We start from the raw sequence: 24447 nt of genomic DNA, 5'->3' as shown, positions 1-24447 counted from the left end.
CGCCGAGCGCCAGGGTTGGGGCACCTGCCAGGGCGCTGGCCGGGGAGGGTCGAGGCTGGGATGCAGAGGGCGTCGCTGGGCAGGCTCGCGCGATACCCTCCTCTCCGCGCCGGGCGTTGTTCCCCAGGAGCTGGCAACCTGGCTCTCGGGCGCCTACTGCCAGGTCGCTCTCGAGTGTAAACTTACTCCAGGTTCTCACCGGGTAACCTGGAGGCCGGCAGAGCCGTGACAGTTCCCTTCCCAGCAAATACTGGTCTCTGAGTGGTCCTCGCACACGCACATTTGTCATCGCCCCTTCCGTTTTTTAATTTTAATTTTTGACTTTAAGACCCGAAGCACAGATTTAAATGAACTGTCATCTCTTTTGCGCACCTCCCCCACTTTAATTATATTTTTGCTTTTGAGTCTGAGTCCCCAAATAGCCTGAGACTCCAAGTGGTTCCAGGGTAAAAGTAACCCCTCCCATGGCCCACTTCTAAATTTTATTTTTATTTTGGGTCTGGCTGCTTCAGTTTCTTTGTGTCCATGGTTGAAGGAGACTCCTCGTGTCTGCTCGTGTCTCCCCCCAAGAGAGGTGGCTTTCCTGGGTTCAAGGAGGCTGCTTCTCCTTTATTGCCAGCATGACAGTGACGGTTATTTGCTGCCTTCTGTTTTTGTGGAGATTCTGCAGAGCCCTCAAGGGCCTGAAGTTGACTTGTGATAAAGTTCATCCCTGTGGATGCGAGGTGTCCACAAGTCTTCCTGTCACCTGCTGCCTGTGATCTGTAGCTGGTTTGCTAGCCTATACTTTGTTTTCTATTTTCTTACCTACCTAGTAGTAACTTTTGTTTAGGACCAGAACACCTTTGTCTATAGACAGACTTGTCTTTGTGTATTTGGGGGCTGAGAAAAGGACAGCTTGTGTTTCTTATAGCTTGTTCATGAGATTAAAAGTTGCTAAAAATTTCTATTTCTACTCTGTGAAATATTTCTAAAGGAAACACACACACACCGACCTAGTTTTGCTGAGTGAAGTTAACTCAAAAACTTGGTTCCTTATACTTGGAGATTGTACTGTTTTGTTCAGTTTGGGGTGAAATGTAGATTAGCTGCTGTTAGACGGATTCGTTTTCAAGCATGAGAGTGAATGTGGTATTCTTGGTAAACTGAATTTTCTGCTTCCTGTAGTAAAATACCATGCACACACAGGTTGCATTGTGTGGAGTTCTTAGTAGTGACTGGTTAACACCTATTGCAGCAATATTTTTTATAAAGGACTGTTGAGCAGTATTTTAAGGCATTTGATACTTTGGGACTTATTCTGTGGTAGAAACTTGAACTTTTGTTCTGTCCAAGTGTACAGAATTAAGTTGGCTACATTTTGTAAAGGCAGAATCAATTAAACCCAGATCACTTTGGTTTCTTAGAGAGACACAGTACCTTGTTACCATTCTGAGAAAGTAGTTTTCAAGGCTGAATGGTTGTGGTTTCACTTTAAGGTGTGTGTCTTATTTTGAGGAACTTTCTTTTATCATATCTTTAAGCTCATTGTGACCTCAGTTTTGTAACATAGAGAGCTTCTTTGATATTTCTTTAGGTGTATGTTGTTTTTTATTCATGCAGTTGTTTGTGGAATGGCCCAGTTTACTTTATTGCTGTAACCTTTATCCGTAGGGACTAGATGTTTGAGGAATTCTTGTCATAATGTTTAATGTAGATTTTCACTTAGAACTGTGAAATAGTTCATAAATGCACTCGTTCCTATGGGATCATGTGCCCTGTGTGTTTGCTACTTTTAAGAAAAAGTCTCCTTAGGAAAAAAGGCCTTTTGATCTAAAAGAAGAATTAGCCCAGATCAAGAAAACTATTTGAAGGAAATGAACAGAAATTACTGTCTTTTTATTTGTGCATTTATATAATACTCTTGCTTTTCACATATTTTATTTTTGTGATAATAAAGATGTTACTTTTTACATACAAGGATGATAACCACTGACCTGGATTTGTAGCCTGTAGCTGCATGTCTTTGGGCTACCTAGCCTGTCTTTTGAACCTTAGTTTCTTTACTCTGTAAAGTGGGTATGGAAATATCTGCCTTGTAAACGTTATTGTGAGTGTGATGTATGAACAGTTTCAGCCTGGAGTAGGCATTTAGCAGTATCGTCTCTCATTACCTGCTCGTTTTCTATTGTTAATAGGATAGGATAAGTATTTTGATAGGTGGTTCCCCACTTTCTTATTTTGATATTTTGATAGATTTGGTCTCTCTTCATAAAAATTAGTCTGTATTTAAGATACCTGGCTGAGAAACACACAATTAGCTGTGAAAAACTATAGTATTTCCTGGTCTCAAGGTAATGACTCCAATCAGAACTTGCTCAACTACTTTGATCTGGAAATATATTGTAGATTGGCCTGATATTATTAACTTTATTTTACAAGGGGCATACTGAGGCCCAGGCAGGTGTTACAAGGGGCTAAGCCATGTACTAAATGGTCTATATGTATTATGTTAATTAGAGAGAGAACAAACAGCTGTTAGGTCCCCTGACTTCCAGTTCTCCCTACGTTGTTGAAATCATCATTGGCAAAGCAAATGAGTAACTCAAGGCAAAAACAAACAAAAAACCCCCATACCTTGTGTTGCTATTTTGCTCCAGCAGAGATTCCATATTTAATTAAAAGTGAGTCCCAAAATAGCATATAGAAATGGTACTGGTATAGGAAGAAGAATAGAGATAAAATAATAGTAAATATATAGTAAAATACATAATTGGTGGCTTGTATGGTAGATTCCATTATAGGATTTCAAGGGGGTAAAAAAGATAATTAAGAATGTCACAAAGATAGGGGCACCTCGAAAGAAGTCTTACTCATGCTGAGGTCTGCAGAATGGTTAGATTAGCTCTGTTCAACAGAAATATAATGTGAGTCACATGTGTAACTTTGAATTTTTTAGTAGTCGCATTTTAAACAGTAAAAGGAAACAGTTGAATTTAATTTTAATAATATATTTTATTTAACCCCATAGATCTAATATATATTATATCAATAGATTATGTATATATATCAATCTAAAATATTAATTTTCTTACATTTGTTTTCATAGCAAGTCTTTGAAATCCATTGTGTATTGTATACTTACAGCACATCTCAGTTCAGACTATCTGCATTTCAAGTTCTCAGTAGCCATATGTGGTTAGTGGCTCACACACAAGACAGAGCAGGATTAGAATTTGAAAAAGTAGAGAGGAAGGAGGAAATTCTGACAAGAGGAAAATGGAAGAACAAGCTGGGGGTGGACATATACGTGGCAATGATGTAAGAGAGTGAGGAACGCCAGCTTACCCGTTCCTCTGTCCAGTGGAAGCAGGGAGCGTAATGTTTGGCATGAGGATAGGATGCTAGAACCCTTGCCATCGGGACATTCACAGTGTTACGTACGTGACTAGAGCGCTGTGTGGGCCAGGGGTAGAGTCAGGACCAGCAGCTGTTGGGGGAGGATAGGACAGGTGGGCTGACCTGCAGAAGCTGAGGCCAATTGGGGGTCAGATCAGAAAGGTCCTTGTTAAACTGAGTAAGAAGCTCACATCTCTTCCTGCAATAAGAGGCTCCTCCTTAGAGAATTCTTAGTAGGTCAGATAAAAAGCTGTGAGAAGTGCCTTTCTGTCCGCAGGTCCAGGAAAAATGGATTCAGGGTGATGCAAGAGGAGGCACTGAAGACAGAAGGACCAGCAACGATGAAGCTGGAGCGATGAGGAGGGCCTGAATAAGCTGCTCAGGGAATGGAGAGGAGGGGCAGGACTAGACAGGACCAGTGCAACAGGCACTTGTGGGTCTCTGAAGGAAGTTAGGAAAATGAGGTTTGCAGAAGCTAGGCGAGGAGTGAATAGAATGAGAAGAGGCCACAGACAATTCAAATCAAGTGAAGCCAGGGTTTGGACCAAGTATTTGGAACCAGAGAGGAGTTAACAGTCTCTCACAAATGCTTTATACAGAACATTGTGGTATATTTTCCTTTATGCATCTGTTGCTTTAAGGAGGGACAAGTTCACTTAAAATTTTTTAAATATTTCCTTTTAAAGTTACTTTATTATTAGCATTACCCTCTGTTTTGTTCCTCCCATTTTTTAAACTACAAATATTAGTTGAGACTTTGTACCATAATTTAGTTCTTACCATTTCCTGGATGATTTTGTTTCCTTCCTTCCTCTTTTGCTTTCTCTCTCTTTCTCAGATATAAATAATACTGCTGTAAACATCTCAGGAAGCAGCTTTTTCTATATTTTGCATTATTTTCTTTGAATAGATTCCACTGAAGTCAAATTCAAATGTATTTATGACTCAATGCACATGCTTTCGTAAGTGTTACTCTCATGGGCCCTGCCAGCAGCAAGGAGTCAGACTACCATTTCCACTGTAGTCTGACTAGCAATAAACACATTGTTGTAATTTGATAGTTGGCAATAGGCATTTAGGAGAATGGAGTGTCAGAGACAGAGGCAGAGAGTTGGGAGGAGATCTGGCTAATGACAGGGGAAGATGAGCTTGATGTTATATGTGTTGAGTTAGAAAATAGGGCAAGATCCTACTGGAAATATCTCGGAATGATTGGACATGAGGTCTGGAGCTTAATAAGAGGATAGAAAGCTGTGATATGGTTATTACTGTCATGAATTCACTGAATCTTCCCATGACCTATGATGAAGGTAGTGTTCCTACCCCCAACCTACAAATGAGGAAACTGAGCCCAGTGAGGTTAACTACTTGTCTACCAGCTCCCAGCCAATAAAGTGGCAGAGCTGGGATTCATGATCATAAAGCCCATGTTGTGCCTCTGCTAGTTACCTGACTCAAAAGCATATTTACATACCAGAAAATATATTTACTCACAACAATGAATGTTAACATATACACAAAAGCCCAACAGTTTTTGCATTACTCTAAAAACTAGCTTTGACCTGCACTGCTCACTTCCTGGTCTTTTACCGTGTTCTTCTAGGGAGACTTGAGGCTCTGTTTGATTTCAGCATGGCAGAATATCACAAGACTCCCGTATATTTTCATGTTCATTGGCCTCTCTGTGCCCTTTGGAGGGCTAGCAGGTGGTACAATACTTGCAGGGACGTTAGTGCCACGTGGACATTCTATAGCCAGAACAAACCTGGGCGGGGTAAGTTCAGGCTCTTAGTCAGTCTTCGTAGGCCTTTTTCCCTTGACCTTGTTTGAAGCAAAGTGATTTTGCTGTAATGCTCCCTTGGCTCATTTTTCATCAGTTACTAATATTTTATATCTGTAACCTCTGGAAGGTAAAATGAACATTGGACATGTATGTGTAACACAAATACATCATCCCTGCTTCCAGGGCTTGAGAATGTCTAGGCTTCTGGTATGAGCAGGGTGAACCTAAGCATAAAAGTCTGATTGAGCTCAGATGTTCAGTTGGAGATAACTGATAGAAGTTGGCTTCCACCTATCTGGGAAGAGAGATAATTGGTAGGTCAAGAATACTTTGATGTAAATTTTTATAATTTGTATTTTTATTTTGTTTGGAAGTGCTTTATTTGTGGATGGGCATACATACTTTTACAAGCGATTTAAAGTACTGATCTTTGGTCTCCAAACTGTCTACCATAAATAAAACTGTATAGAATTGTTCATTATTTTTTTTAAACGTTGACTTTCAAAATACCAAGTTGAACCAATTTAAATTTTACAACTACTTTTAAAAGAAGGAATATAAGTTACAGTACTGTAAAATTAAGACTACTATGTAAATGTAGTAAACAACTATCTTTTCCTAGGATTTTTTTAAAAGTTCAGTTTCATAGACATTTTTTCAAGAGAATGTGCGTTTGTGTCTGTGTGTGTCTGTATGTGTGTGTGTGTCTGCTCAGTAGGTCTGGATGCTCAGAGATTAATAAGGCACAAGCTCAGGACCTATGCTTTGGTAGACGAGCCATACAAGTAAATAATCACTCTGTTTGCCACAAGGGTCTCAGCTCCTCAGTGGAGTGGGATGAAACTGTAGAGGTGGCTGCAAGGTGCAGAGGCATGGTGCAGAAGGCCTCTTGGGGAGGTCACTCACCAGTGCATCCCAAGGGAGGTCAGGTCTGAGGTGGGTTCAGAATAACGAATAGGGGAGTTTCGCAGGTGGGCAGCTTGAGGACAAGAAGACTGCAGAGAGAGGAATTTCTGCAAAGGTAATGATGGTGTGCCCACCATGGAGATAAGCATACAGTGGCTTTTGTCTTGTGGTGTGGGCAGCTGTTGGAAATTTAGGGAAGAGTTTTAAGCAAAGGAGGAGCCAAATCTGATGTCTTTCCTTGGTGAATGGTCCGGGAGTCCCAGTCTCCCTGAGACTTGACACATGGATACTGGGAGAATGAGAGCTTCCATTCTTTTGAATTGCAAACCATGAAGATGTAGCCCAGGCTGGCAGTGTTCATCTTTCCCGTATTGTGGAGAACACCTGCCTCAGATTGAATTCACACTCAGAGGGAAACAGGGCAGAGAGATGAAGGGTGAGAAGGGCCAAGGGTTCAGCCACATCCATGCCATCTCCACCCCCTCACTCCACCCTGAGCTTCCCACTTGCAGGAGCCAATAACACCCTGTTTTTATTTTAGCTAGCTTGAGTCATATTTCTGGGTCTTGAAATGGAAGGAATACAGATTAATATGCCAAGAAGAGAGATGGAAATCCCAGATCAAGGATATGTGTGTGTGTATAGATATGATTTTAATGTTTTTTAAGACCTAGGAGAATGTGAATTTATATATATTTAGGAAAAGGAACTAATAAACAGGCAAAGCTGAAGAGAGAGTACAGAGAAAGGGAATAAAAATGGAGAAAGTTGTCTGCAGTAGGATCAAGAACATGGGGCAGAAGATCAGGCTTATCAAGAGAGATACCTTTTCTCATAAGGCCACTGGGAGGAAGCAGGAATGAGGTGCTGGACACAGAGGGGTCTCTGGCACTGGCTTCGGTTTTCTCTGAGAAGGGAAGAGGTGCAGTCAGCTGCTGAGCCAGTTTTCTTCCTAGTGTAGTGCTGAGCATGTCTGGCTCCTTCTTCTGTGTCATGTATATCTTTAAAATAAAGGAAATAGATCTGTAAGACTTGTTGTGGTTGCTCTTATGTGGAATGATCTCACAAATGTATTTAACTTACTTGCTTGGCCAGAAGGGGAGAAGTAAGTATATATGTCAAATGAGGATGATTTAAGTGGTGCAGATGTTGCCTTCCCTTCCACTCAGAGACTGTGTGTCCCAGAGTGGCATGAGGCGGGACAGGAGAGATTGCTGTGTTCTCAGTAGCCTTCATTCCTTCAGGCCTCTTACTGTGGGAGCATCTCCACTGCTGGGTGTGGCTCTTGTGTTTAAGAGTAATTTTAATTTCTCCATCTTTGCCTTTAATGTGACTTAAGCTCACATAAGATGTAGCTCAACTGTATTGATATCTCATATCCAAATAGCAGTTTAAATTTTTGCAGAATGTGTTCTCATATTCTCATTTGATTAATTTGTCACCTTCAGCAGCCAGTTCATAAAAGGTACCTTCTAAATTCTTGGTAGAACTTTGTTTCTGAGTTAGTTCTAAATCCTCATTTCAGGGTTTTAGCTTTGATTTTTAGAAAAGAGATGCTTCATAACCATTTTTATGTCTTTTATATTGTTTTAGAAACTGAAAACAAATCTGGAAGATAGTGTAATTTAAAAGTAGTTGTAATCCTTAATAGTAAACACGTAATTTCACAGTTTAGCTTAAAAAAACCATTTTTGTGAAAGGTAAGAAGCTCACTGGTGTTGACTTAAGTGATGGTACTTACTCATTGAACTCAACCATGCTTTCAAGGACACATAAAGTACTAGTGACGTTATTTGTGTCCATCCGATCTACTGTGGAGAGCAGGATTGACTGATGGGCCCAGCTGCTACCCTTTGAATTCACCACCATTTTCTAACCAAGGCTGAGCTTATCTTGGACTATTTCTAGCCAGTTACTGAGCAAGCAGAAGTATCAGCGAGGCTCATTCCTGCACACTCCTGATGCCTCTGAAGGGTGACTTTGGCTTGAGGACTCTCCATTGGTCTGGCCAAGTCCATCTCAGAACCGTATTGAAAACTGAGACTCTTCCTCCTGGGCCTTCTTCCTTCCCCCACTTCTTCACAGGGGTCAGACCTGCATTGTAGTCTGAGGCCTCTCCCTCTCTTCTCAAGTCTTTCCCCTTTATACTCACAGACACATTCTGGCATCTAAAATTCATCCAGGATGCAGCATAAGCATGTTACATCTTAAACATAAACTTCCTTCATCCCTCTGCCCTGAATGATCTTCCCTCAGAATTTTCATAGCATTTTGTACCTCTCATTTAGCATTTATAGCCTTTGGCTTTATAGTCTACTTATTCTTGTTCTGCCTGACCTCCCCCACTAAATAAGTATATTGAGAACATGAACAGTGTCTTGTTCATCTTGATCTCTCATGGTAGCACACTTCCTTATTTGTAATAATAATAATAATAATGATTAGCATTTAATCAGTACTTTCCACTTGCCAGGCACTGCTAAAAATACTTTTATACACATGAACTCACTTAATCCTCCCAAGTGGGAGAGGTAATATCATTAGCCCCATTTTACATATGAGACACAGAAAAGTTAAGAACCTTGTCCAGGGTTACACAGCTAATAAGTGACAGAGTCAGGATTGGAACCCAGGCAGCAGGCTCCAGAGTCCTCTTATTTATTTAAACTATTTTTTACCCAATACCAACCATGTGCCAGGCGTTATACACAACACTGGGGATGCCAGAGCTTGCAATCCAAGTCTGGAATAAACAAGTATTTTAAAAAATACCAAAAATATGATTTCCAAATAGATGCATCTAAGTCTGTAGGGAAGTAGCAGCCACCTGTGTGGATGTTTTGAAAAATTCCTAAAAGTCTTCCAGTCCCAAAGATTGTTTTCATCAGCCAGCAGTTCCCATCACTAAAGCAATGATTCAAGACCATGATTTAATGTCTCCAGAAAGAGTTCACTAACCTTCTCCCGGACCCATGCCTTGCATCGCAAAGGGAATAGCTATAAGAAAGGACTATTTCTGGGGCAAACAATGTAAGATTTTATGTCTGATAAGATGAGGATATGTTTGCATCAGGTTTAATGTGATAGAGCTTATGCTGAAATCCTGGAGTGAAAGTAAAAGATCACCTAGTCTTTTGGTGTGTGCATATCATCTTTCAGATAAATTTTTGAGAGAATGGTTCCATTTCTCTTTTCCTGCTTCTAAAATAAATGAATATACCACTAGTGTCGCGTGCCCTGTCCTCGCCGGCAAGAACAGCATGCAACAACAGCAGGATTCTTCTGCAGAAAGCTTTATTCTTCAGCTCTTTGTGAAACAAATGAGTTGGGCAGGACCCAGAGGGGAAGGAGAGGCTTGCTTATATAGTTCTCATGCTCTGACCTGGTTGGTGCAGCTCCATATGCCTTATTAGCATAACCATTTGGTGGGTCTCATTGGTCCTTATGCCAAGGCGCAATTAGCATGTAGTTTAGTGGTGTGGGATGATTTGTCATTAGGAAGTTCGGGGCCTTCCGGCTGCCCTGCATTGGGCACTATTTTCTGAGCGCGGCTGCCAACATCTCCCCCTTTTTTGTCTAACAGAAGCTCAAGGCGGAACTTGCCAGCAGAGGCGGAGACAGAGGCCTGACCTCCATCATACTTCCTGATGCCCCCTTTTTGGAGAGGGGTTCTGGGCATCTACCCCTATGCAGTCAGGCATGCCTCTCAGAGGGGTCCAAGACCTCTTGCAGTGCTTTGCCTCGCATCCTCTGGCTGGCGTTGGGACCGCTTGGTACAAAGGGTTTGGACCCTTTTTCTCAACCCTCTTGCACCATGAGCTTCTTAAAGAAAGCTGTGATTAAGCATTGAGGTACTCGGGCCTGGTGCAGTGCCACATGGGCTCAGGGTGCAAGAGCTACCTCAAGCTAAAGCCGAGCTTCCTTCTTAAGCATGTTGAGCCACACTTGGGGAGAGGCGCCAACGTCTATCGCCATTAGGGCTTGAGCAAGGATCACCTTGTCCTGCTTATGTTGGTTGCGGAGTCTGCATAACAACCAGAGTAAGAGCATGAGACCTCCAAGCAGGAACACGCCCATCCCAGCCATGCCCGCCCACTCCTTGACGTGGGAGAGAGCTCTGAGGAACCAGGAAGAGAGTCCTTCCGCTACGGAGATATCTAGACGGGTGGAGTTGATGTGGATAATTTCTCGCCGCAGCTCTTCTAGTGTCCCATCGAAGTCTTGGGACCAGTTTCCTGAAAGATACTGGGACAGGTCTCGTGACAGATTAGCTGCCCGTGTAAAATTTTTATATTGAATGCTAGTGATGCAGAGGGCACGATATTTCCGCTCACATCCCAATTGGGCCATTTGCCAGAGCACCTCCATTTGTTCCTCCACGAGATCTATGCGTTGATTGAGGATCATTATTCCTCCTTTCAGTTTGCCATCAAGTGTGGACTGTTGGTCCAGGGCAGAAGCTACTGAGGCTGCAAGGTTATTGAGCTCTGTAGCCGATTTGATGGAGGTGTCTAAAGCTATACCAGCGGCGGTGGCTGCGACCGCAGTCGCGGAGATCAGGAGCACTATGGCGGCTGTAACACCGAAATCGCGCCTTTCTCGAAACAGAGTCATGGTGTTAGGGGCGTCTATGGGAACAGGGACCCAACGGGGGATGCGGACTACCAAAGCGTTGGTAAAGTTACGCGCATCCCAACACTGAGACAGAAAGCAGGTTTCATTGGAGCAGGAGTCAAAGCTACTATTGGATAAGATAAACAGAAATGGGGGGTATACGCATACTGGAGAAGGTGGAAAAAGGGAATTAGGTGACTCTGGACCTGATTTTGCTGAACACGTGTAGTTCTCGTTGTTATGGGTCATGATCATGTTCCAGTGTGCGCGCATGTGGTTATTCTCGCACCAAAAGGTGATATTTTTTACACCGATTCCCCCACCCTGGAGGGCGGAAAAGGGGGAGAGGTCGGTACACGAGCCATTGACTCCACACAGCATCCATTTATGGAAGGGGTTCATGCTCAGCTGCTGACGAAACTCGCCTTCGAGCACCTTTACTGGCCACCAAGCCTCATTGGCTGGCCGTCCCTCCATATCTGGGGAGATGGTAAACTCCTGCCTCTCAGTTGCCCACGTTACTACAGTTGACTGACAGTCAGTCCAGGGCCACAGCTCTCCCTCATAGTCGCCCACACAATGGGAGGCATATTTGGGTTGACGAGGCCTGTCGGTGGAATTGTTCCTGGGAGAGTGTACAAATGTGCCATTGATCCAGAGAACCATCTGGTGGATAGTCATGTTCTTATAGGACAGGCTCCCTTCCTTATTAGGCCCTTCAAATTTAGCTGACATAACGGGGAGGCTACTGGCCTCTAGAATTATGTCACTGAACCATCTGTATTTCCTCCGTTTCAGGGAGATACAGCCAGCTAGATTCTGAGTGGTGAAGCATAATGACCCATTAGTTACGAAGGATCGGTTTTCTCCCAGGGGAGCTACTAGGGTGTCTTTAACTAGGTAGGGCAAGTTCATACTAGAGTTGGTGGTGAAAAAGCGGGGAAAAACGGCTGCATTGAAATGGACAGGCATAGGCTTAGGAAAGGCAGACAGGATTCCCCATCTCAATACTCCCTGAGTCGGGGTCTCCAGTGTCAGGAGCAGGGTCAGGAGGTACAGCGAAGTCATCTCCTTTGTTTAGGACTTTCCTCGTTAGGCGCTCCGGGATCCAGAAGGGATTTTCTTCACCCTGGGGGAAAACACACACAGCTCCCCTGGATCTGATTATGATTGGATCCGGGCCCTTCCATTGGTTAGATAACACGTCCTTCCATTTTACTAGTTCTTGTGGGTCTTTTGGCCACTGATTATGGCGATCCGCTGCTGTATGGCCTTGAGCATCCAGATTCAAAAAATTTATAGTGAAAAGTGCTAGGGCTATGGCAGTTTTTGGTGTGGGGGGTATATCTTCAATTCCCCCTTTTTGTTTAAGTAAATAGGATTTGAGCGTGCGGTTCACGCGTTCCACAATCCCTTGACCCTGTGGGTTGTAGGGAAGGCCAGTGATATGTTTTATCCCCATGTGATGACAAAATTGAGCAAATTTTGTAGAGGTATAGGCTGGGCCATTGTCTGTTTTCAGAATCTGCGGTAACCCCCATGCGCTCCAAGCTTCAAGGCAGTGCTGGATGACATGGGAAGCTTTCTCTCCTGACAATGGGGAGGCAAAGATGACTCCTGAACAAGTATCCACGGATACATGTACATATTTCAGTTTCCCAAAAGACGAAATATGCGTCACATCCATTTGCCAAACTTGTAAAGGCCTAATACCTCTGGGGTTGATCCCAACATGAGGTGTGGGAAGGAAGCTGCAGCAATGTTGGCAGCTAAGGACAATGTTCCTAGCTTCGGCCCTGGTTATGCTAAACCGCTTGCGCAGTGTTTCGGCAGTGACATGAAATTGTGTATGGAATTTTGAAGCTGTGGTGATAGGGTCTAGCAGGGGAAAGGCTATGCTTCTGGTTGCGAGGTCTGCCAGGTGGTTGCCTTGGGTCATAGGCCCGGGAAGGCCTGAATGTGCTCTGATGAGTTATATACAAAGGAGATTGCCTATGAAGTAGTGCTGATTGTATCTGTTTGAACAAAGTGGCTACTGGGCTGGACGCTTTAATTAGCCCGGCCACTTCTAGAGATTTGACTGCATTAACTACATAACAGGAGTCAGACACAATATTTAAAGGTTCAGGAAAGATTTGTAGGACCTCTAAGACTATGCGACATTCCACTATTTGTGGAGTGTCAGGCGTGTAGCCTTTTGTCACAACTTTGCCATCATGGACATAGGCACCTGTGCCTGTCTTAGACCCGTCCGTGTAAACTGTTTTTCCATGAGGCAGCGGGGTTAGGCTAGTGACCCGAGGGAATACTAGGAGATGATTTTTGGCGAAGTTGATGAGGGGATGTTTAGGGAAATGATTATCAAAGGTTCCTGAGAAACTGTAAGCAAGTATGGCCCAATCATCGTTCATAGCACATAATACTTGTATCTGTTCTACGCTGTAAGGGGTTATAATTTTAGCTGGAGCCTCTCCGAAATGTGTCATGGAGGTTTTTACTCCTCTCAAAGCAAGTTTGGCCACGGCTGCCGGATAGTACTCTATTGTCCTAGCCTGAGAGGCTTGGGGATGGATCCAGATCAGTGGGCCGTGCTGCCATAAAACTGCTGTTGGCAGCTCCGGGGTGGGAAGCACACACAACTCAAAGGGTTCATTCGATTGCACTCTATTTAATTGTGCTGTCATCAAAGCCTGTTCTACTTTGCGAATGGCTTGTAATGCCTCAGGTGTGAGGGAGCGCGGTGACGTTAGTTGTGGGTCTCCTTCTAGGGTTTTAAATAGTGGAGTCAATTCAGTGGTGGGTATCTTTAAGTATGGGCGCAACCAATTAATATCCCCTAGGAGTTTTTGGAAGTCATTCAAATTTCACAATTGATTATGTCTTATCTCAAGCTTTTGGGGGCAAATTACATCTGTGTAAATGGTTGCTCCTAGGAATTTGCTAACACTAGATTTTTGGACCTTCTCGCTTGCTATATTCAGTCTCCAATTTTCTAGGGATCTAGTGAGATCTATATATGCTTCTTCTATTTCCGCTGGTTGTGGGGAGCAAAGAAGGATGTCATCCATGTAATGGATGATCTTTAGCGTGGGATAGGTCTTACGAATTGGGTCTAGCGCTCGCTGAACGTACAGTTGACATATGGTGGGGCTATTTGCCATTCCTTGAGGGAGGACCTTCCACTGAAATCTGGCATCAGGTTGTTCATGGTTAATAGCTGGCAAAGTAAAAGCAAATCTTTCCCTGTCCTTGGAGCTTAGAGGTATAGAAAAGAAACAATCTTTAATATCTATTATGAGCACTTTCCATTCTTTGGGTAAGGCAGAGAGGAGTGGCAGTCCCCGTTGTACGGGTCCAAGCATTCTCATTTGAGCATTTACTGCTCTCAGATCATGAAGCAACCTCCATGATCCTGACTTTTTCCTGATTACAAATATGGGTGTGTTCCATGGGGACACAGAGGGTTCTAGGTGTCCCACTTGGAGCTGCTCTTGCACTAAGCAATGAGCTGCTTCTAATTTTTCAGAGGATAGGGGCCACTGAGGAACCCATACGGCCTCCTCTGTGAGCCAAGGTATGGGCATGGCATCTTCAATGGCCCCTATGAAAAACCCAGGCCGTGACGGTCATTCTTTACTTTGGGCAGGATGGGCTCTATGTGTCCTTGTTGGTGTTTCCCCAGCCCCTTGCCAGGGATGTATCCCATGTCCATCATCATGCCTTGGGCGGGGGTGGAGTATTCATTAATGAGTTTGAGGCCTAAGTCTCTCATGACATCCCTCCCCCATAAATTGACCGGTAGAGGGAGTACATAAGGGGTGACTGTACCCTCTTGTCCTTCAGGGGCTCGCCATTTCAATGGTTTGGCACTAATTGAAGGGCTTGACTCATATCCTAAACCTTGTAATGAATGTGAGGATTGGGTCACAGGCCACTTGGAGGGCCACCAGGTTGCAGAGATAATACTTTTATCTGCTCCAGTGTCTAGGATTCCCTCAAAGCTCTTTCCCTCTATTTGAAGAGTTAATTTTGGTCTGTCTGCTAAATCTAATACTATGAAGGCTGAATCCCAGTCAGAGGAGCCGAAGCCCCTTTCTCCCCTCTCCGTGTTGGTAGCAGGATAATTGGCGTGGAGACTAGGTAAAACTAAGAGCTGGGCTATGCGGTCTCCCGGGGATATAGGATAGATTCCTCTGGGAGCCGAACACATGATTTTTACCTGTCCTTCATAATCTTGATCTATAACTCCGGGATGAACTACCAGGCCTTTCAATGCAGCAGAAGAGCGCCCTAGGAGTAACCCAATGGTATTTGGTGGTAGGGGGCCTTTAAAGTCTGAAGGGATAGGCTGAACTCCCATCTGTGGAGTCAACACTATTCTGGTGGTGGCACGGATGTCCAATCCCGCGGAACTTGAAGTGGCTCTCCTTGGGGGGCCTGGTTGTTCCCGAATGACACTTGCGTGCTGGTTGCCCCATATATTTGCGGGCCCTGGTGACGGGGGCCCCTCTGGGCGTTTTTTGGCAGTTCTAAGGGTTTCCCTTCTATATCTTTAATAGACCGGCACTCATTGGCCCAATGCCTGCCTTTCTTACACTTAGGGCACAACCCAGGGGTCTTTTGGGTTGTTTGTTCTGAAGCTGGGCTCCTACACTCTCTCTTTATATGTCCTAATTTCCCGCATTGAAAGCATTTGATACTTCTGTTAGTGATCCTGGCTTGTCTGTAATATGGCCGCGGCTAGGCCCGCATTGGTGAGTGGCCCTCCTATTTCTCTACAGGCTTTCAACCAGGCATGTATCTCTTTTTGTTTCCAGGGTGTTATCGCCTGTCTGCATTCCTTGGTACATTGTTCAAATACTAATTGCTCCACTAGGGGCATTGCTTGTTCCTGATCTCCAAATATTCTGCCTGCGGCCTCCATCATACGAGCGACAAAGTCAGAAAATGGCTCGCTCAGCCCCTGAATAATTTTTGTCAAATTGCCTGATACTTCTCCTTTGTTGGTGAGGGCTTTCCATGCCTTGGCGGCGCACGTGTTTATTTGTGCGTATACCTGTAAGGGGAAGGCAGTCTGGTTGGCTACCCACTGTCCTTGGCCCGTCAGCATATCATATGACCACGCAGGCTGTCCTTCGGCTGCGTTTGCGCGTGCCTGGGTCATACTGATATCATGCCACAATGCCTTCCATTCTATGTATTGCCCCATACTAGAAAGGCATGCCTTAGTTACATATTGCCAGTCTGCGGGTGTCATGGCTGTCTCTGTTAATCTCTCAACTTGTGCTATGGTATAGTTGGCACTGACTCCATAAGCCCGAACGGATTCTGCTAACTCCTTAACTTGTTTATGGCTCAGGGGCTGGTGAGAGCGTACACCGTTATCCTCAAATACAGGAAACATTTGTCTAATTGCCTGAAGAGTATCTGGGTGGCAAAAGGAGAGTGCGCCACTCACGTAAGGTGGCGGGGCAACGGGCGTCGGGGGACACCCTGCTTTCATTTTTTCCTTGGTCCGCTTTTCAACTTTGCTGGTTCCCTTACTTCTGCACTCTGCGGTTTTATTCTCTTCCCCTTCCTCTGCGGACGTTAATTCCTCCTCAGATTCCCTATTGGAGAGTTGGAGGTCCCTCAACTCTTTCCAGGGGTATTTACTATTTTCTCCGAGGCGATCGTCACTCGCTTCTCGGGGCTCTTTCGCTTTTGCCCTAGGCGGGCTTTCTCCCTCACTCTGAGGTTTCTTTACCTTCGTTTTTGTGGCCTTTTTTCGGCCGCGCGCGCTCTGTTTCCTGTTCCGTTTCTGACATGCTCTCTTGGATATCTGTCAATGCTCTCCGACCTTCTTTTATTACCTTTTCACATCTCTCATCTTGCAGACAAGCTCTAATCAGTTTCCAGAGGGGCCTGGTGCCTCCCCTCAGGCTACCCTCCTCCTCCTCTCTATCAAGATCTTTCCCCAGTTTGTCCCAGCTCGGGATTGAGGGACCCTGAACAAATGAACCAGGGGGCCACACGGTCTATCTCCTTCACAAAAGATCCTAAGACTTTGCTGGAGACCTTCAAGTTTCGCTCTTTGAGAGCTGTCTGCAGCGCCGTGACTAATGACGGTGCATTCCCCATGGTGCCTCCTTATTTACAGAGAACCATCAACCATCATCCTAAAAAGCAGGGGCCTCTCGGAACTTACCCCTCCGGGCTTTCTTCTGACCTGCAGTTCTGAATCCTCTCCAGATGTCTGAAGGGTCCTCCCTGTGCCGGTGATGTTCTGGTTCCCGGGATTCGGCACCACTTGTCGCGTGCCCTGTCCTCGCCGGCAAGAACAGCATGCAACAACAGCAGGATTCTTCTGCAGAAAGCTTTATTCTTCAGCTCTTTGTGAAACAAATGAGTTGGGCAGGACCCAGAGGGGAAGGAGAGGCTTGCTTATATAGTTCTCATGCTCTGACCTGGTTGGTGCAGCTCCATATGCCTTATTAGCATAACCATTTGGTGGGTCTCATTGGTCCTTATGCCAAGGCGCAATTAGCATGTAGTTTAGTGGTGTGGGATGATTTGTCATTAGGAAGTTCGGGGCCTTCCGGCTGCCCTGCATTGGGCACTATTTTCTGAGCGCGGCTGCCAACACACTAGACGTGTTGCCTTTAACTGAAGTAAAAAGAAAATAACGAACTGGAAAAATATTTGAAACTTAAAGGAAATAGTTATATACATCCTCAATACATAAAGAATTCCTGCATATCAACAGAAAAATTATAATAAACAAATGCTCAAAATACATACAAAGTCACAAATAAAGAAATGACAAAGCCTGATGTTTTAAATGTCACTCTTCGCTAATAATCTAAGATACATAAACTTGCAGGTTAAAATGCATTTACCTGTTAGCAAAATTGTTGGTTTTCTAATGATAATACACTGTTAGCTTTTCAACACACCTTTGATGGGACTATAATTTGGTAAGGTTATTCTGGAAAGTAATTTGCTAATATGTATCAGTAGTCTTCAAAATGTAATTACCTTTGATCCGATTTCCTCTTCCATGAAATTATGGTAGATATATCAAAAGACTATTAAGAAATGCAGTGCAGCATTGTTTAATATGTTTAAAAATTATTTTACTGCAGTTAACCTTACATAATGTAAGATGAACCATTTTATAGTGAACAATTCAGCATCATTTAGTGCATTTACAGTGTTTTGCAGCCACTATCATCTAATACTAAGACATGTTCATCACCCTCAAGAAAACCCTGTAGCCATTCAGCAGTCACTCCTCTCCCTGCCAGCTCCCAGCAGCCACCTGTGTATGTGTTTAACCAGCCTGGATGTTTTCTGCTTTTCTTAATTATTCTGCTCCACTAGGATGGTCCCGCATGTTGAGCATACTTGTACTAGTCAGGACTTTCGCTTGCAAATGGCAGAAAACCAGCTCAAACTAAGTTAAAAAGGGATTTAATGACATGTGCAAGAAGTCTAAGGGAACACTGGACAGTAGGTAAGCTTCAGTTATAATATAGCTTCAGGTAATGATTATAGAACCACAACGTTTATAGGAATGTGTGTATTCTGGTCTAGATAGCAGGGCCAGGGAAGGCCTCTCTGAAGAGGGGTTGAGAGCCAAGACCCAGGTTAAGGAGGGAGTGGCTTTGTGGTTGTTTTGGTAATAGTGTTACAAGCAGAGGGAACAGTAAGTGCAAAGACTCTGAGGTGTAAACTGGCTTGGGATTCCCATGGCAGTCAACAAAGTTGGAAAGAAGCAAGGTGAGAGGAGGCAGGGTAAGACAGGTGGGGCTTGTAGATCTCAATGAGGACTTGCGGTTTTTCTCTAAGTATGATAAGATGGGGAGCTCCAGCAGGGCTAAGAGCCAGGAGTGACCTGACTTGTGACCTTTAGGTCTGCTCTTTAGGTATAAAGGAATCACTGTGGTTCCCACCTGGAGAATAGACTTGCTTGGTTAGACTACCAGAGATTGGTTTTTTTTGACCACAAGCTTTCATTGTAAAGAAAGATGTCTTTGGCTTACTTTATAAAAAGTCAGATCCTTTGCCCCACAACTGAACAGTAACTGGAGACAGAAAAGAGAAGAGGGAAGAGAAAGAAGTGGTGCTAGAAAAGTGAGTGTCTATGGAAGCCATGGTAGGCACCTGTTTTGAGGAAGCAGCAGTGAGTATGTGAGAAGACAGGCTAGGGATGCTGTGCTCCTGGGACAGGAAAGCTAGTGTGCAGCAGGCTACTTACTGGGGCCCTCACTGCAGCCTTAGCTGGTAATAATATGGAGGTGGGCTTGCTGTGTTGTCCCAAATTTCAGTAAGAGGCAAAGAGCAGGTATATTAGAAAGTGCTTGTGATGTTGACAAAAAATGGAGATATGCCAGGGGATGAAAAAGAATGGGCACAGGAGTGCAATGCTAATCTGTCTAACCATAGAAATGTCTGCAAAGGGCAGTCAACTCTGCAGACTGGCTTCGTTTCAGGTACATAGCTAAATTAGGACCCCACTGAAGGAGATTCTGTTCTGGCAGTTCATAGTCAGTGCCAGGTTTAAGCAGAACAAGGAGAAGTTGGTTTAACATGTGCTAAGGCTGCCAGGTCTTGTACATGAATCTTATCATGAGTGGAATTTTTATCACCCTTTTGTCTTCAAGGGGTGTCACACATTTGCTTGTTCCTACTCAGTGCATGTTATTAATGGCTGGACAGAGTCAATTTCTTCCTGCTTGGCTCTGTTATTTTTCTACACTTAACAGCAAACAACAATTAGGGAAACAGCTTTCCGTAAAGACAGCAAAAGTCCTCTATAACTAGACCATGACAAGGCTTTATATACAATATATGTGTCATATATTATTCAGGAGAGGTTTAATTACAATGTTGGACAGAGGAAATTTAAGTTATTTGCTATTTTTAGGAAATTTTAGTCTTGGTAAAGATATTATTTTGTATGTTGTTTGGGTCATGAGTGCTTTTCAAAGTTGAAAAGTACGACAAGTTTGGAGATTATGGCCTGGTGTCATGTTTGTTGAGTTGTTTTGTTTTGTTTGGTGAATTGTAAGGCTTTGAAAGGAATCCCCTGCCAAAACACTTCGGTGGATTTTTTTTTTCTGTAATGAAAAATAGCTTTATAGTTTTTTTTCTTTTCTTTCTTCAAACACTCCTCAGCCCCCTCAATAAGCATGAATCTGATATCTTTTTCTATGAGTTTTTCTTGTCTTTTTTTTTTCATTCCCCATGTAAGTGAGATCATACAGCATTTGTTTTTCTCTCTCATTTCACTTTGCATAATGCCTTTAAGGTCCATCCATGTTATCACATATAGTTGTTTTTTTGGTTATAAAATTTTAATTACTAATTATAAACATTTGAATAGTGCAAATAAGCAAAAAATAATTTAAGTATGAAAAGGCTTATTAAATTCTGCACATGCTGTCTATGCTTGCTCTTGCTTCTGTGTTCTCTTTTCTCTGTCTTGCATGTGTATACACATAAAGACGGTTTTACATGAACAGTCATTATATCTGGTTTGACAGTATATTTTTGACTTAACATGCTTTGGACACTTTTCCACATCATTAAATGCAGACTTACATAATACTTAAATGGCTGTATTATGTCCCATTGGACTCATGATAAATTACCTGCCCCCCATTTTTCAGGTTGTGAGTTTTAGGACTTCCAAGGCTGTCAGCAGGTTGTGGCCTGGGAGTGGAAAGAGTGGCTGCCCAGGGACCAGAGGGCCTTAAGTTTCTTATGTAAGGGATATAGTAGATGTGGCCCTGTTTGCAGCTGTTGACAGGTCAGGGGACAGTGTGATTTTTCTGGAGGTAAAGAGAACCCTTGTAGGAGGAGGCCATTTCAGTTGTTCCTAGGTTCTTTTCACAGAAAGGCCACCCTTTTAACCTGTCCAGGAGGAAGGTCATTTCATTTTCATGCTGACTGTGGTGCTCTAAATATACCAACTTCTGGGTCCTCTTATTTTGTTTGGTGAATAGTCAGGCTTTGAAAGAAGTCCTGGCATAATAGTTTTATACAATATAATTAGTGTAATTGAAAAATATAGTGGTATAATTGAAAAGGGTGTCAAAGTTTAGATATTTGGAGTATACCTTTATGCAGAATTACTTTTATGCACAGACTGAGAGTCCCAGGTAACAAAGTATGAACATTTTTCTGGCTTCTAAGAATTTTACTTTATAAATCTAGTTTAACTTATAGGTGTACAGAAACATCTTAGGAAAGGAAGTGGGAGCTAATTAAGTATTTAGTTCTGTGACTTCTACCAGATTCCTATATGTACTCTAAAAAAAAAATTGTATTTCCAGATATGCTTCCCTTCAGTTCCTCCATCACTTTCTGTTCATATTAGACTTAGGTGACTAGTGTGGGTATCTGACTGCCTGGATTTGGGTACTGACAGTGACCTCACTCTGATCCTCCACTGGCAGTAAGGACAGTATCTGCTTTCTAGGGCTGGTGTGCATTTGAGTTAATATATACAAAACTCTTAAAGCTGTTATTATAATTATTCATAGTAATTATTTGATATAAGATAGCTATCTCCACCTTCATCACCACTTTTCTGTCTCCTTAGTTGTTAGAAATGGAATGATAGAGGTTACCTTTTAGCTCCTGCTTTATGTGTTCTAATTCTTTCTCCTACTCTTTTCCTAGTGAGTGGTTTTGACTGTACTATAGGCTAGCCCTATATCAGATCAAGAAAAGTACAAGCATTTGTGCACTGAGTTAAAAAGTCTGATGAAACTTGATTCCTCCAAAAGGAATAGATATATTAAAGTGTATATAAAGCACATTAGATTTGCACATTATATTTCATCGGTGTATATATTGTACATTATTATTTTGGTATTTTGGTATTTGATATCTGTCAAAAACAAAGTTTTATAATCCTCTGTTTTAGAAATGTGTGTCAAAAATGTTTAAAATAAAATAGTTCTACTTTTTAAAACTTCAGCACTAGATATTTGGAGTATACCTTTATGCAGAATTACTTTTACACACAGACTCTGAGTCCTGGGTAACGAAGTGTGAACATTTTTCTGACTTCTAAGAATTTTACTTTCTACATCTAGTTTAACTTGTAGGTATAAAGAAACATCTTAGGAAAGGAAGTGGGATGAAAATAATTTTTACACCCATTTCAATTATACCACTATACTTTGCAAATATACTAATTATATTGTATAAAACTGTTTTGCCATGGTTCAATTATTCCTTTCCTGTTCTTCTGCCAGATTTTGCTTCAGTATTTATAAGAATGTTTCTGGTTGCATGTAACAGAAAATGCAAATATGAATGTAAGTGATAATGAATTTTTTTTTCTCCTATAAAAAGCAGTCCTGAGGCAGGGCACACTGAAAGATAATTCAGCAGTACTGACACCAGCAGTCCATACTCTCTCCACCTCCCTGCTTTGCTGTCCTTAATGTCCTTAGGGTGGCAGAATGCCTGCAGCTATTGCGGTCATTACATCCAGACAGAACAATGTCTAGAGGCAGGAAAAAAAGCAAATAATTCTTTATGTTCCTTTTCCTTTGAGAACATCCAGACATCTCCATCAGATTTCTTCCTATTTCTTACTGACCAGTGTTCATGTGCAGGCTTGAGCCTAAGCACGTCACTGGCAAGGGAGATGTTACCACCATAACTGGCTTAGCAGTACTGGGTCCAGCCTTGGGCTGGGAATAGGCCAGCCTCCCTGAGGGCACAGCTTTGTAGGGGAGGAGGGTCCCTGAACAAATGTGGCTCTATTAGAAAGAGGAAATGTCTGTTTGTGAGACTGGGTGGGCTGAGTGGACTGGAGGGAAACCCATAGTACTGTTTCAGGCTGCTCTCACTTTTCAGTTTAAATGCTGTAGAGAATACCTTTGGAAGTAAATATTCAATTGTGATATAATTTTGGATGTATGTATATCTTTAGGGAAGAATTAAAAAAAGTATAACTGGTATACAACATGGCTGTAAGGTATATAAGGAACAAACTATCAGTGAAGCTAAAAGATGAGTTTGTTTCATTTTCTGCACACAGGGCTATGTAGTTTAGGCCCCAACATATTTCTAAAAGTGGCAGGGTTCTCATCTTCTTTTCCTTCTTTTGAGCCAGGCTGGTGGTGCCTGGGTGCAGGGCTGTGTGTGTATCAGAGGTGTGTTGGCCCTGGAGAAGAATTGGATCAACAGTGTGGATCTTTAGAGAGGTGGGGCAGAAGCCTGACTGGCCTGGATGGGTTTACAGTGTTTGTTTCATTATTATACATCATAAGTCACATCTACACAAAACTTATTCTTTCATACGTATTCAGTATTGAAAACAATTAAAAAAATCTTTTGTATTTTGTGCATGGCCTGTCCTCAAATAAATACTTTTAACTGAATCAAGGTTGAAATTGAGACTGAAGAGCCAGAGCAATCTTGAGAAAGAAGAACAAAGCTGGGGTTATTACACTCCCTGATTTCAAGCTATTCTACAAGATATAGTAATCAAAACAGTATGGTACTGGCACAGAAATAGATACTTTGATCAGTGTAACAGAATAGAGAGCCCAGAAATAAGTGTACATTTATAATGTCAATTATGACAAAGGAGGCCAAAATATACAATGGGGAAGAGAGAATCTTTTCAATAAATGGTGTTGAAAAAACTAGATACCTACATGCAAAAGAATGAAACTGGATCACTATCTTACACCATATACAAGAATAAATTCAAAATGGATTAAAGACCTAAATACAAGACTTGAAACCATGAAACTTCTAAATGAAAATATAGGCAGTAAACTCTTGGACATTGGTCTTAGCAGTATTTTCTTGGATCTGTCTCCCCAGGCAGGGGCAACAAAAGCAAAAATAAACAATTGAGACTTTATCAAACTAAAAAAGCTTTAGCACAGCAAAGGAAACCATCAGCAAAATGAACAGACAGCCTGCTGATTGGGAGACTATATATGTGTAAAAGATGTATCATTTAGGGGCTAATATCCAAAATATATAAAGCACTCATATATAACTCAACACCCAAAGAAACAAATAGTCTGATTAAAAAAATGAGCAGAGGACCTGAATAGGTATTTTTCCAAAGAAGATGAACAGATGGCCAACAGACACATGAAAGGATGTTCATGATCACTAATCATCAGGCAAATGCAAATCAAAACCACAATGAGATATTGTCTCACACCAGTCAGAGTGGCTACTATCAACAAGACAACATGTCGATGAGGATGTGGAGCAATGGGAACCCTTGTATAGTGTTGGTAGGAATGTAAATTGGTGCACCCACTGTGGAAAAGCAGTATGGAGATTTCTGAAAACACCAACCATAGAAATACCAAATGAACCAGAATTCTACTTCTGGGAGTTTACCTGGAGAAAATAAAATCATTAATTAAAAAAGATATATGCACTCCTGTGTTTATCATACCATTATGTATAATAGCCAAAATACAGAAGCAACCTAAATGTGCACTGATAGATGAATGGGTAAAGAAGATGTGGTACATATATATAATAGAATATTACTCATCCATAAAAAAGAATGAACTCCTGCCATTTGACAACATGGATGGACCTAGAGGGTATTATGCTAAGTAAAACATGTTAAAGGAAGGCAAATACCATATGGTTTCATTTATATGTGGAAACTAGAAGCCAAAACAAAGTAACAAACAAAATAGAAATATACTCATTAACATAGAACAGACTGGTGGTTGCAATAGGGTTGAGGGGTGGGGGTAGGCAAGGGTGAAATAGGTGAA

General features: G+C 42.5%; 2 protein-coding genes across 4 annotated transcripts in view; one reads left to right on the top strand and one right to left on the bottom strand.

Moving 5' to 3' along the window:
• LOC140849541 (uncharacterized) lies at window positions 1–23616 on the bottom strand. The gene is made up of 2 exons (XM_073236984.1): window positions 16869–23616; window positions 1–11810 (listed from the first exon to the last, which is right to left on the bottom strand). Exon 2 carries the CDS (start codon window positions 11747–11749, stop codon window positions 9974–9976), a length of 1776 nt encoding a protein of 591 aa, XP_073093085.1. The 5' UTR covers window positions 11750–11810; window positions 16869–23616; the 3' UTR covers window positions 1–9973.
• Window positions 1–24447, top strand: part of RALGAPA2 (Ral GTPase activating protein catalytic subunit alpha 2) — a 401571-nt gene that overhangs the window by 308 nt on the left and 376816 nt on the right. The gene's annotated exons all lie outside the window — the stretch shown is intronic.

The sequence above is a fragment of the Manis javanica genome, chromosome 5 (assembly GCF_040802235.1).
Source record: "Manis javanica isolate MJ-LG chromosome 5, MJ_LKY, whole genome shotgun sequence".
Taxonomy (NCBI): Eukaryota; Metazoa; Chordata; class Mammalia; order Pholidota; family Manidae; genus Manis; species Manis javanica.
Note: the sequence above shows the minus strand (reverse complement) of the source record. Positions and strands in the feature narration are given on the sequence as shown.